Consider the following 14,816-nt stretch of genomic DNA (forward strand, 5'->3'; position numbering starts at 1 on the left):
GCAATTGCATCTTTTTGTTTCTTGTTTTACACTAGTACGGCATAATGGAAAACAACTATGAGATTTTTAATTTATTCCCTAAGTTAAGACATGAATTGTGTGATGCGATAATTAAAGAACCTATGGAACCTCATTTGCATGCTAGTAGCAATGTTATTAGTATGAACGCAATCACTGCTAATGCTATGGAGAAGTCTAAGCTTGGGGAAGCTAGTTTTTATGATCTTTTTAGCTTCCCATCTTTAGGGGAGAAAATTTGCTCTGATAATATTTTATCTCCCATATGCGACAACTTTAATGATGCTTGTGATATTTTAAATCCACCTACTGCTTTTGAGATACCCATGAAAATTATTGAACGTGTTATAGATAACCTTTATGAAGGGGATGGAACTGTCCATCCTGGAGATCATTTACTGTTTTTGCATGAATTATGCGGGTTATTCAAGTGTGCAGGTACCTCTATGGATGAAGTGAGAAAGAAGCTATTCTCTATTTCACTGTCTGGTAAAGCGGCGCATTGGTATAAATTGCTGAAGAATAGTCATTCTCTTGGTTGGGAGGAAATTGTATCTCTCTTTTATTCTAAATTTTATCCTCCTCATGAAGTGCATATTGATAGGAATTACATTTATAACTTTTATCCTCGTGATGGAGAGAGTATTTCCCAAGCATGGGGGAGATTGAAGTCACTAATGCTCAAATGTCCCATTCATGAGCTTCCCCGTAATGTTATTATTAATAATTTTTATGCGAGGCTTTCAGGACATCACAAGGACTATCTAGATGCCTGTTCGGAGGGATCTTTCACAAGCAAGGAGGTTGAAGCTAGGTGGGATCTTCTTGATCGGATTGAGGAGAACGCTGAAGGATGGGAGAACAACAAAGGTAAAGAGTCAGGTATAAATTATGATTATGAATGCATTGAAGCCTTTATGGATACTGATAAATTTCGAAATATGAGCGCTACTTATGGTCTTGACTCTCAAGTTGCTGCAAATCTTTATAAAGCCTTTTCTTCTCATTTTGAATTGCCTAAGAAGAATTTTGATAAGTATCATGAACCTTTTAAAGAGGCTTGCATGAAGAATGAAATGGTTGTTAATGATTGCAATAAACATGCTCAAACCCCTAAGACTGCTATTTCCTATAAGCATGTTAATTTTTGTGGAATGCATAGACCTTGTGGAATTAATCAAATCGAAGATGAATATTGTATCCATCATATTAATGAAAAAACTAGAAAGTGGGCTAGGGCTCTAGATGATCTTGGTAAAAAAGTTTGTGCCCTCTATCCTTTTATTTGTGAAGTTTGCCATAGAGTGGGTCATTTTAATTTTCAATGCTCCTCCAATGATAATTTGAACCCCATGAGTGCTGCAAATTTGTATTGTGATGATGAAATTACTCCTAATCAGCATGATGAACTTACTTTATTTTTGTGGTGTGAAGAGCTATCAAGAAAAATCTCTTTGTTACATATGAGTGATCTTGATATTGATGATGTCCTGCATGGGTGTTTTTCTTATTGCATTGATAATAGCCATACGAATACTTACATACAAAATATTTTAGAAGATGACACCTTGCCAAAATATGATAGGACCGCTGTGTGTTTTGAACTAATTATTGAAAAGGAGGAATCCTCCAAGTTTCTTCTATTGTTTCTGAAAGTAAATCAGGTTATGCGGACAAGCCACCCTTCAAGCCTCTTCCTCCTCAAGAAGGGAACGAGGAGAAGGAAGAGAAGAATAAGAAGAAGGGAACGAAGAAGAAGAAGAAGAAGAAGAAGAAGAATAAAGAGAAAGAGGTAACGACATATCCCCGCGTGAATGAGATAACGCTAGGTAACCGTAAGTATGTTGCTCCTAATGATTATTATGATAACTAGATGACCTGTTGCGCTATCGCGCAAACGATGGAATTAAATCAGAATTTAAACCAAAAGTTTTGGCTTATTTTAAAGCTATGCTCTTCCCGCCATCGCTGCCACCGTAGTGGTAAAGGGAGGGCATTTGGTTGGGTGGCCATCCAGGATGAGTTATAATAGCATCCGACGGTGTGCGCTTGAGAAATGTCCTCGATGGCCCTTCCATCCTCCTTTGGCTACTCCTTTTTGCTCTGATGCAACAGCTCCTTCCACCCCACCTACATCCTCCTCTTCCTCCTCCAACCCCTTGGACACACTCATCAGTAACGCTGCAACCATTCTCAGTCAAATTTTGGTTATTATACAACAATTTAAGACCTCTATCAATTGATGGTAACTATTATAAATATATTGTGACCATTATAAATATATTCCAGAATCTAAGTGGTGAAATTTGTATGAACATTTTGCAGATTTTAGCTAAGGTCCAATAACATCGTAGTACAACATTATGTACAAACTCAAGGGGCGCAAGTATGTGATCCAAAGTTGAATTTATTGCATGAAAACTCCTATTTACATCGCAAGTTACTATCAAATGGTCACACGAGGCAGGAGGCATGTGGCAAAAACCAGGTTGGAATTTCAACCAAATAAGTTTTATCCTCAATTTAGTACTCATACAAAGCTTAAATGTATTCATGTTTTTGCTCTTTTTGATAGGTTGACCGATGCCATGCTTGGGTAATAAAAATGTTTAAGATAATTGGCCATCCGGTAGAATTTAGTAGCATAATCAACACATTATCTTCTAAGGTCTTGAAGAAATAGAATATTTTTTTGAAAGGAATAGAACTGTTATATATAAAAATTTATTGTATAATGCAGAGAATCAAAGTAATAATAATTATTAATCCTAGAATCAATGATAAAAATATTGATGGCTACTATTTCTAATTTCTTCAGCATCAAATTAATTGCCATCTAAACATCCTAAAGCAAACTCAAATTAAAAGCACCGCATTAAACGAAGTGTATAATTGCAAAGCATAGATGCAAAGCACACCGTTGCGCCCCAGCACAAAGACAGCCAGAATTAAAGCCATGTGTCCTTTGAGTAAGAAATAAAACACAAAGGCACTGACAGTAAATAGATAACTAATACATTGATTGCACACCAGGTTGATTAGAAAGTAATGAATTGCAATACACTGGCATACAACACAAAGGATAGAATTAAAAGGTAGCACCATAGTAAATAGCTCATATTACAATAATATGTTTCATTCTACTCTTTTTCTGAATATTACATGTATGCTGCATTGTTTGAGGAAGACAACTGGCAGTAGAAGCATTTAACAAATAACACTTGGACCATATTTAACAAATACTCTGATGGTGTCTAAGCTAAATAGCTAATATAACTGGGGAGCTAAAGTACATATAAATAAGGCAAATGGGTTAAACCAAAAAAACAGGATAAGGTAGCCCCGTCCAAACCTGCTCTGTCACCAACTCCCAGCTGCTGCCATATTAGAGCGGAGCAGCGGGTTCAAGCCCTATGGCTTTGATAGAGAAGATGGAACACCAAAACTGCAAAAAGAAAAGGTAGAACTACACATTATTGGTTGTCAACATATTTGTATCGAGAAGGTAGCACCATTTTTTTTCATCTTAGCCGAAGGCTAACACAGTAATATTATTTCCTATATGATAGTATAATTCCAGATAGACCCACATTTATATTTTGTTTTGTCAGGTTTACCTAATTTTCAACTGTACCTTTAATTTAACCAATTTTATTCTTTTGAGACTTACTATTGAAGTATTCTAGAACACTCAAATTCAGAATATCGTTGGTTCTAGCAATGTCAAATTTCCCATTAGAATGGAGGACCTTGCACACTCTGCATGGTGCTTTCTGATGTGTCAATCTACAACTTCCACCTAGTAAACTTTTGTGGGCCTGCTATATCAAGTTTTCAACATAATATAGAGTGGTTCGAACACAATGGTAATTTCTAATCTCAAATGAGTTTCGGCAGTCGGGGGTCATGGAAACACAAACCTGATCCTTTAAAACGTATAAGCTTCAGTGTTCCTTCCTAGTCCTGGAACCCAACAATGAGCAGCAGCCTTTGCTCTTGTTACCTGAAACATAATACAATATCTTCAGACTTTTTATTGAAAGGATGGCAATCCATTGATTTTACGGTTGTATAGGTAGAATATCATGGATAGTGTCCTCTATAATTTTCCACAGAAAGTCAAATCTGAGATAGATGAATCCAGTGGATCCAGCTTTGATATTTTTCACGTAAAGGTGGACTTTATTTTCTTATCTGTCCTGTTTCACATGTCTTAATGAGGATATGTATGTATGGCTAACAACAATCACTGTGATCAGAGAATATGTATACATCATAAATGCAACCCAAACCTCCGTTCCTTAATATAAGATGTTTTGGAATGCTAAATAAGCCTGCCAAAACGTCTTATATTAGGAAACAGAGGACGGGTAAATTATTCTTGTAAATATTTTGAATTCTTATAAATAATGTGGTCTAAGTGGGGCAAACATCATTTTGAAGGTAATAATCATTTATTTGCTCTGAACATAAAAAAATGGAAGGTTGATGAGCAAAGCATGGGGAAATGACAAGTTGTCCAAACAATGATAGTAAATCAAATAACCGAAACTACAGGCAGGTACCAGAAAAAAGAATAGCAATACATTAAAATCACACATATACGCAATTATTCAGAGCTAATTTCTAAAGCTGAAGCAAAGAAGCACACTGCTTACATCATACTGCTAACTAAGCTATCCATGAATCAAACGATCATAGTTTTCTTAAGAAAGTATCTAGAACTACCTGCTTGGAATTTTAAATAGACTTTCATATGTTTGAAACAATAATTAACATACAGATGGCTAGTAATATCTTTATTTTTATCATCACAAGTTAATTCACTTATCACTTTAATCTATGGGTTTTCAAAGTTTTACCATCATTGGATAGAAGAAGTTTTAAACCCAAAAAAGTATTTAAGGAATAAAGAGAGGAGACGGTGGGTAGTACTGCCAATTTTTAAGTGCACGTCTACTTTGCAGAGCTAAAAGCTGAAAGAGGTAAATAGGTTGATGAGGAAGAGATGCAGAGTGCGCGACTGCAGCACAAGTGCAGGGAGGAGCATTTGATTGAGGTTAGCATATGGGAGCAGATTTGACTAAACTGACCTAACGTCCCATAATAGCATATCAGTTAAGCTAAAAAAGAGCATGTAGATTGACTGACCAATGACAACACGAGCTCGTACCTGCTGCCGATCGCTCGGCGGTCACCGTCGTCCATCAGCTGAGGCCACCGTCATGCACTCACTGCCGTCCTGGCTGAAAATAGAAAAGAATTCTCTTATTTATTTTTCAGTAATACACACTATTTATAGAGTAAATACAAACTTGTTCGAAAGATTTCTTTAACCTTTTTCACTTTACTTACACAATATGAATGAGCATGGGAGATATTAACAAATGAAGCTTGTATGCCCACGCTAATAGGGTATTATTTTTCGCAGTACCAATAGGGGTATTATAAATTGAAATCTAAATACTTCCATGACAATACGGTACAAAAAATAGCAGGTTGCACGGTACAACAAACTGAATTATAACAGTAATGCCTTGCTTTTAGCCATGCTCATGTCTGTCTTGGTAATGCTACTCCTTTTCTGAGAGCGTTGTAAAGCTACCCCGTGCATAGCACAAACCATTATCAGTTTTTTATACTGACGATGAAAATCTGGGACTAAGCACACATATTATTTAGATCCCATAAACCCAAGAGAAGAAAACGGGAAAAAATGGTTGTTCATGATAGACCTATACACATGCAAATAAAACAATACCTAAAGTATCGGCTCTCTGAATCCCTGAAACCCTGAATGTCAGTCCCTGTGCTGATATTCAGAAGCAAAGCGCTAAAACGACATCAAATTTGAATATGCGACCACAACCTGCATATTTAGACGTGTAAAAAACAAGCATAAGAGGCTATAAGCACCTATATAGTCAAATAAGAAAAATCTAAATGCAAACATAACGAAAAACAATATTGCAGGGTGAATATATGCAAAGGATACATAATCAATACGAAATCTATGTTGAATGACACAAAATAACTGCCCGAAAAATAAAGACATACGAAACCCATTCCTTCTTTGAGTACAAAAAAAATAGTTGCAATCATATGAATATTCAGATAGCCAACTACGCCATAGCAATGTCATCCGTATTGACCTGGGAGGTATGTGGGCATCGAGAAAAATTGTGGCGCCTTGGGCCACAGGCCGCAGTGCCCCTCCATGACATGGTGCCATACACCCGATCAGGTCCCTGGTCGACGCAACGCTCTCTCCATTCAGTGCAATTTTTCAGCCAGTTGCGAGGCACTTGTTGCCCTCTATTTTTCTCTACATTTCTCTCTGATTGTGCATTTATTCGTGTTGACCAGCAAATATAAGAGAATCAAGAGAATAGAAATGGTGCCTAATATAACACTTCATGGAGCTAAAAAAACTCGACAAAGAACCAGAACCAGAATCGGTAACCTGTCAAGGAGCAAAAATCATGCTACCTTTTACAGTGTTCTAAAGTAAATAAAATTTATAGGCATCAAGAAAATAAATCTCACTTTGAGCAACGCTTTAAAACAAACATCTGGTGGTCAAACCTGGACCCATCCGCCAACCTCTATTCATCTATGCTTAATTCATCTGAACAGAAGACATTACATCTTATGAAAAAAACAAATCACTTACTCAGACGCTGGTGACCGCTTAGCTGCGCCCGTGACCCACGCTCGCTTCCGCGCCGCCAGCCTTCGCTCAATTCACGCCTCCACCTAGCTCGCTCCCGTTAAGTACTCCTTCTGGACCGTCATATCATTGCAACATTAGGCTTTAAGATGTTTCAAACAATCATGGCTAAAGCACTCAAGAATGGAATGCAGATGAGAACCAGAACCTCCGAACTACGCATTAACCTTGCTTTAATATAGTGAATCTGCAAAGTATCTGATGCCTAGTACAGATTTGCAGGAAGTAGTATTCATTCATTCACATATGGGAACAAAAAATTACCACCTTCGGAATTTTGTTGCCTTTGTCTTGACAAGCACACATATGTACAAATGAGCCAAGCATGAATAATCTTTAGGATGAACCAACACGGATCAAAATGTTATTGGAGAAGCTGATGTACCTTCACTAACCCAACTCTCCCAAAATTAACTTTTTTTTGCGAGAAACTCCCAAAATTAACTAACCAGCAGATTTAGTTCACTCAATGCACATAAAACATTTCTGCCCACTTGCTTGGTAACAATAATCAGCAAGAATCATGTTCCATTATTGCATCAATAGTTGGCAACCCCATAGGATGACTAAAAAAGGGAAGCATGTATTCTTCAAAGATTTTTTTGGGTAAATTTAAGTTTTAAACCAAAGGGGTGCCTAGAGATCTCTATGTACCTATAGCAAACACGGTCATCTTCCTTAGTTGCAGGAACAAATTAATTGAGGAATGGGTGAGATTTTAGCACCTACTCTATTATTATGCCTTGGCAGGACATATCAAAGTAATTCCTGGTTTCGATCAAAGTATATTCCTTTTTGTATTCCTACCCCCACAACTACACTGGCTAGCCACGCATCAGGACCATCCCAACGCCCACGGTCTGGTACAAACATCATTTGAAGCTCTCACATAATTCAGAAAAATGACATGGCATCAAACTAAACATTTGCGGTTACTAACAAAAACATCTATGTCCAGTATCTGCATAGGTTAATATGTCATTACATTAAACAGAGCTAACAAGTTCATTTCCCATCAGTTGTAGGCGTCCCATATTTACCAAAAGAAATCTACCACATAAATTCATCACAAAAATTAGGAGGTATCTAAAAAGTTAATCACATGACAGGAGACTCGGTTTTTTACCTCGCAGATGCAAATATGGAGACTAACCAGAAACGGAAGGTGAGAAAAAGATACACTTTCTCATCATCTTGGCACTAACTATATGAGGCACCATGTAAGCAACCAAGGAGCATGCCAAATGTTATCGACCCAATATTGCAAAATATACCTTAACTATGTCAGATTCTGCCCCACAATACTGATTAAATGTTCGCTACCATGGAGTTAAATTTTCCATCTACGTTCATTCAGCAACGTCCATAACACAAGGGGTTGGAGAAGAATTAAGGGGTGGATGCATGATATGAGGCCATGAGGGCTTGCTATGTTGACACACTTAAGTTGGAGATCGTTATGAAAGAGGGGCTACCTCCATGGCGACTCTAGTTGTACCTGCTGCCGATTCTTCCTCAGCATGTCCTCCTTCCTTACTGGAATCGCCTTGGCCATCACTGCACCCACCGGCACCATGTATTTCATGCCATGTTGAAGTCATTTACCTGAAAGTGACCACACAGACGACAAAGTTAGCAACCTTTACAGAAACAATGTTATGTACGCAAACAAAAGACCTAGCTAAAGCTTAACAAGACTATCATGACAGTAGAGATGAGAAAACCTCTCTTCTCTTTCTAACAATCAAATAAGGTTGTACATAAAAAGAGTTTTACAGCTAGCATAAAATTCTGAAATACATCAATCCGATGTGAAATAAATGTTTCCTTTTATACGTGCATAAACAAGTCACGCTGAACTAAATGCACATTTGGAAAGGATCAAACCCCTGAAGCTGCTTCCCAAGTTTTGCTCATAAATGCAACAAAACCAGAAACATCAGAAATATCGAATTTGAATTTGAAGTTGGCAAGGTGCACATTCTATATGTATCCAACTGCACATAACTCATTGCCTGATAATGAGACCAACAGCAAAGCTTAAGGTGCAAACTGAACTACACAGATATTTGTTCCAGATCACCTAAAGGACTATCTTAGTTGCGCTTTGTCTGAGCACAAAAAGCATATAAATTTTCACTCCATAAGATCAAATTTGGCTATTTGTTTTACTTCTACCACCCAACCTATGTAACTACTTTCAGACACAAACCTTAATAAATATTCAGTTCTCACATTTCATCTTCTTGACATCCGAACAAATTTGTGATGGGCAGGCTATATGCCACAAACCTATAATGCAGTGTGTCATAACTCCAGAAACTAAATGCTCCATGGGATCGTAATTAATCTTTAGTAGCAAACTCTCAATAAATGTCCTGAATTTCATATATCAAAATGCTTGCAGATACACAAAATATTATTTTTTATAGACATTTAAACATCCTCTTACAGACATTTGCACAACCAAAACCTTCCTAAATATCGAGTTCTGGCATTTCATCCTCTTGACAGCCGAACAAAAATGTGATGGACTGACTCTATGCCACAAACCTATAATGCATCGTATCATAACTCCAGAAAATAAATACTCCATAGGACTAATTAACCAAATAACCAAGGGCTCAGGAATGGAGAGGCATACACATCGTTGCAGTGTGGAGAACCATCATCAGTCAATTAAAAAATGTGGAGAGATCAAGGAGTCTGCAAATTGGGAATCACCATCTGGATGAACCTGAAGGCTATCTCTGGAGCTTGGTGGTTAGCGTTTTTAGGCGAGGCTTAATTATATGCAGGTGGTCTATAACAATTCAAAACCAGAGTTGGCAGGCACGGTGTTTCTACCTATAATTATCTAGCATGTGCTTTCCATTTCACTTGTGTCACTTTTCTACTTTCGATGTCCTTGACCATCAAGCAGTGACAATTAAGCAAAGAACAAAATAAGTATCTAACACGTCACGTCACGTCAAGATGAAACATTCTAGCAATCTGTAAACAGAGAGAAGAGAAGAGGAGGAAGGGGAAGAAACTCACCGAGTCTGCAGCACACCAATATTCGGAATGGCACCCCTCCGCGAAAAGTTACCTTGATCTTCTTGATAATTATTTCTTCTCTTCTTTCCTCCAACCTTCACGCATAAAAGAAACATCAATTCGGAATTAAAAGTCAGAATGCTGGACGGCAGGGTTGCCAAGCACACTGCTTTAAAAAATTATGAACAAAGATTTTAATATCTTACAGCAGCTCGCATTGGCCTAAGGCCATAATTGCACGATTCCATCAGATAACCATTGTTCCCATAAATTCCTGGAAGATGGTGACGAAACAAGACCTAATGAGTCGGATACTACTGAGAAGAGATCAAACATTACCCAAGTCAAATCAAATTTACTTAGGAGTATTACTTATACATGAGGATAGTGAACTGGAGAAGGTAAAATAGACATGAGCAATTATAAACCACACACAAGTAGCCGCATAATCATGATTTAGATGATTGAGGAGCAGCAGCTTTTTTTGTAGGAAATGAATGCTTACACATTCAAGGGCAGAAAGCTGGAAAGGAAAAAACAACATATCACACCTTCTAACAAACATAATCATATAGTAAAATGCATGCTAATATTCATTTCAAGTGGCAGATTGGTACAAGGTGCCCAATCAGAGGATCTAAAATCGAATACTGTAGTTGTTTTATGTGAATATGGTAAATCTGGTCAAAATGCAGTATATGTTTCACAGTACACAGTGCACACAGATAACATACTTCAGTGCTAGTAGCCAGATGATTAAGAACTTGCCATCATTTATCAAGCAAAGTCAAAGTTTGTAGAGTCCTATCACACAAAGTCAGCGCTACTTCATTCGATAAGCCAATGGTATTTTTTCCTTTCCCTTTCCATTTTCTGTCAGACCAATAGTTTGAAAAATGAACCCATGTATATGATTCAGCGTGTCTCATGAAGCTCAAGTAAATGCAAGATTAAAGAATTATACCAACCATTGAGCTACTATAATCGAATTTCGTAGAGAATGATACATTGATGTTGACTTCACCAGCAACTGGGAGATTTAGCCTGAACTCAGGCAACTGGATCATCATAGACAAGATAGAGTTGGTCAAAATTCAACTTCAGGAAAACAAACTAATACAAAAGTAACAGAGAGAATTAACTATGAGGTGGTGTTCTTATAGGCTAATAAATATTTCATCACGAGGATGTATTAATTGGTACCCACGCATTGATTCCCAGACCAGTCCTGATCAAGTGGTCCTGACCAGTTAAATGGGGTCAGAAATTGCTCAAAATGAAGTTATAGATGAGAGGGGCGAAGGAGCAACCTGGAACCATATTTAGTTGCGGCAGGCTACTTTCTAGCACTCCAGATTAAAGAGATCTCTACAGAGGAAATACCCTGGACAGAGAACAGATAGATTACAACCACCAAAAAGAGAGATAAAGCGATGCATATATTAAAATATGGCAAGTCAAACGATGTTATGATTATGCTCTTGTAGCCAAGCAATTGAGAAGCCTCCACATAATAAATCTTTCAATGACCTCCAACGATCAACCTGAAAGCCCAAACAACAATACCTATTGCTGCTACCTCCACACAGTAATCTTGCAATGCAACCAAATCAAGCAAGACATAAAGCGAAAGATGGAGGTGAATATGCCACTGACCGGTATGGGCATCACTTGAGCCACCGCATGAGTGCTGCTGCGGGGAGAATATTGTGGAGCCCCGGACATTTGAGAGTTCCTCCTGCAAGCTGCCATCCTATGACTGAACATGTCGTGAATGTGGTCATTCTCAATGGAAAGGGCCTGCTGGGAGCCTGGGAAAGCACAAGATGCTCCAGTGTTATTTCAGTCAGTCCCAAATGCTTGATGTCTGTGACTATAACTTGAGATGAGATGATGCTCAAATGAGTTACATTCAGTACCACTAAGAAACAAAAAGCAAATGAAGCAGAAACCAAGGAATAAGCTGGTGCATGTTCTACCTTTGAAATCAAGATTAGGAAAGCATTCACAACATGTGTCCCACGCCACCATCGCACCACATCAGCCGAATCAAGATCATTTTATCATGTTTGGAGATGTATTCTACTGCCCTCAGGATTTCCTCTGCATCTTCCCTGCAGACATGTAAGCAAAACAACAATTATCTAAAACTGAAAACCTTGCAATGAACTCAAATCAGATTTGTGTTCACCAGGATTTATTTCTGCACTTACAATGCTGAGACTACATCAATGGATAAAAATCTAGCACAAACCCTTCTCCAAGAGTCATTTTCATGAATCCAAATTTTGCTGACGGTTGTGACACCAAGTGGTAGTGCTTTTTCCACAACTACGTTCCTCTGTACAGAGCTGCAGAAGAGGGAGATAAAGAGTGAACCTGAAAGAGAGGCCTGGATGTGGAGTAGGCGTTGTTCAAATAGAGGAGGGTGAGATTGAGCTCCTGGCAGCAAGACCCTCCCGCTGCTCCACGTGAGCTGCAGTGGCCGCGTTGGCGCCGATGAGGCACGTATGCCGGACGCCGCTAGACCCTCCTGGCCACTCCCGGAGGTCTCCTCGCCGAGAAGCACATCCTGGTGACCTCCTCCAGATTCGTGAATCTCAGAGAGAGGGGAGGGATTGGGGCTTACCCACAAGGAGAAGGGTGAGGAGGAAAGAACGATCATCTCCTCCAAGAACCGGTGGAGACGGACCACCACGAGCGCACCATTGGAGGCGAGCGACTGGGCGGAGGCGAATTCCTGAGCCGCGCAGCAAGGGGAGGAATGGATGTCTCGCGCGGGTGGGGCGAATCCTGGACGATCCTGGGCACGCCTGGTTGCATCCGCCGCCGAAACGCAGCAGCCGGCTGTGGCGACGCGCCGCCGCCCTCCGCGTTGCCGACTCCACCGGCGCGCCGCCAACTTCCTCCTCTCGCCGTCCATCGCGGCCGTCCTGTCTAGCCCCATCGCCCTCCTCCGAGACGCGGTCCTGCAGTGTATCCTCCCACGCGCCTCCTCCCGTCTCCTCTTCACGGCCCGGGACATGCGGGAATAATTTGTTTCTCTACTCTGCCACCACCGTTGCAGGTCCGGTAGCACCAGAAGGGGCTCTTCTCGCATCCGGTCACCATCCCCGCCGCCGACGGAGATCTCGAGCCCCGGGCAGCAGTGGACGATTCGCCGCCTCCGGAGAAGGAGATCTCGAGCCCTGCACCACTGGGCAACCTCCACACGGCCGGGCCCCCTCCAGGATGCGTTGCTGCGGCGCCTCCTCTCGCACGCCACCGTGGTCGTCCCCTATGGCTCCGCCTGCTCGCCGCTCGTCGAGGTCGGAGTAGAGGCGGCGGCACGGGTTGGGGGAGGAGGATGGAGAGGGATGATTGGAGGACGGAAGAGGAGGTGGGGATTGGAGGAGGTCGGGAGGAGAGACTGGCTCCGTCTAGGTTTTCACTGCTCCAGACGAGAAGGGTTACATGAACGAGCCTGTGTGGCTGCCTATGACCGGCGGCCCCCGCACGTATAAGGTCCCGTCTGTCATGGACTCGACAGGACAAGCAAAAGGTGATAAAAAACTTACCATATCCGACGGCTGAGGTGAAAAGCGGGATTGAGAAGTTACTGTGCTAGTGAAATGGAGGGACACGATGGATTTGCCCCTTTCAGACCCCTTGGATGGCCGGGTACTCTAGGGACATTTATAGGAGAAATGAATCTGAATACAATGATCTTCCTATGCCCTTTACATACATTAGTGATCATGATTTGAAAGAGCACACTACTTTTGATATTGCAAATCTCTGGGAAACTAATTCTGAAAATGATGATGATAATAATTGCCATAGTATCAGTGCTATCCATGCTTCCTCCCATAATGATATAGAAAGCTCTAAGCTTGGGGAAGAGGTGTTTGAAAATCCTTTTGCTACTGATCATTATGTGTTTGATACATCTCCTTCTAGTAACAATGATGGTATGGTCACAGATGAACCTACTGTGAAAGATAACTATTCTATTTCTTATGATGACACTATGCCTCCAATCTTTGATGATTATTATAAAGAATGCTATGATATAGGTTATAACTATCCTTATGAAACTTGTCATAGTTATGATTGGATTGCCAAAAACAATTCCCTTAATATGCAACTTGTTTACCATGTTCAGATTCTTGATAATAATCTTGCTCCAATTACTATTAATGAGAAGAACTCTTCTTATGCCAAAATTAATGATACTTCTATGCATATGAACCATGATAAGAATGTTTTAAGTGATGGGCATATTGTGGATTTCATCAATGATGTTACTGAAAGTTATTATGAGAGAGGGAAACATGGTTATATGCATCTTAATAATATTAAGTTTCCCCTCTTTATGTTGAGAATCTTGAAGTTACTCGTGTTTTATCTTCCTATGCTTATCACTTTGTTCTTCGTGAATTCATTTGTGTACAAGATTCCTTTGCATAGGAAGTGGGTTAGACTTAAATGTGTTTTGAATTTGCTTCTTGATGCTCTCTTTTGCTTCAACTATTATTTCTTGTTAGTGCATCATTAAAATCACTGAGCCCATCTTAATGGCTATAAATAAAGCACTTCTTGGGAGATAACCCATGTGATTATTTTGCTACTGTTTTGTTGTGTCTTGGAAGTTGTTACTACTGTAGCAACCTCTCCTTATCTTAATTTTATTGCATTGTTGTGCCAAGTAAAGTCTTTGATAGTAAGGTTCATACTAGATTTAGATTACTGCGCAGAAACAGATTTCTTGCTGTCACGAATTTGGGTCAAATTCTCTGTAGGTAACTCAGAAAATTCTGCCAATTTACGTGAGTGATCCTCAGATATGTACGCAACTTTCATTCAATTTGAGAATTTTCATTTGAGCAAGTCTGGTGCCTCTTAGAAATTCGTCTTTACGGACTGTTCTGTTTTGACAGATTCTGCCTTTTATTTCGCATTGCCTCTTTTGCTATGTGGGATGGATTTCTTTGTTCCATTGACTTACAGTAGCTTTGTGCAATGTCCAGAAGTGTTAAGAATGATTGTG

General features: G+C 39.8%; 1 protein-coding gene across 27 annotated transcripts; it reads right to left on the reverse strand.

The window, feature by feature from the left end:
• Positions 1-3,082: 3,082 nt before the first annotated feature.
• On the reverse strand, positions 3,083-13,475 carry LOC127299648 (uncharacterized). Of its 27 annotated transcripts, none has more exons than XR_011756817.1 (15): positions 12,001-13,320; positions 11,767-11,901; positions 11,444-11,598; positions 11,098-11,171; positions 10,991-11,029; positions 10,756-10,845; positions 10,556-10,660; positions 9,994-10,061; positions 9,788-9,882; positions 8,224-8,353; positions 6,692-6,801; positions 5,780-5,887; positions 5,192-5,264; positions 3,939-4,021; positions 3,083-3,463 (listed from the first exon to the last, which is right to left on the reverse strand). XR_011756817.1 is itself a non-coding variant. In XM_071829145.1 (14 exons), exons 3-6 carry the CDS (start codon positions 11,816-11,818, stop codon positions 10,616-10,618), a joined length of 342 nt encoding a protein of 113 aa, XP_071685246.1. In that variant the 5' UTR covers positions 11,819-11,901; positions 12,001-12,138; positions 13,345-13,475; the 3' UTR covers positions 3,083-3,463; positions 3,939-4,021; positions 5,192-5,264; positions 5,780-5,887; positions 6,692-6,801; positions 8,224-8,353; positions 9,788-9,882; positions 9,994-10,061; positions 10,556-10,615. The 27 variants fall into 27 exon arrangements, 4 of the variants coding, with proteins under 4 accessions (XP_071685246.1, XP_071685243.1, XP_051185731.2 ...); XR_011756810.1 differs by having other exon boundaries at positions 10,930-11,029; XR_011756816.1 differs by having other exon boundaries at positions 10,995-11,029; positions 12,001-13,319.
• Positions 13,476-14,816: the final 1,341 nt, after the last annotated feature.

Source organism: Lolium perenne, chromosome 1 (assembly GCF_019359855.2).
Source record: "Lolium perenne isolate Kyuss_39 chromosome 1, Kyuss_2.0, whole genome shotgun sequence".
Taxonomy (NCBI): domain Eukaryota; kingdom Viridiplantae; phylum Streptophyta; class Magnoliopsida; order Poales; family Poaceae; genus Lolium; species Lolium perenne.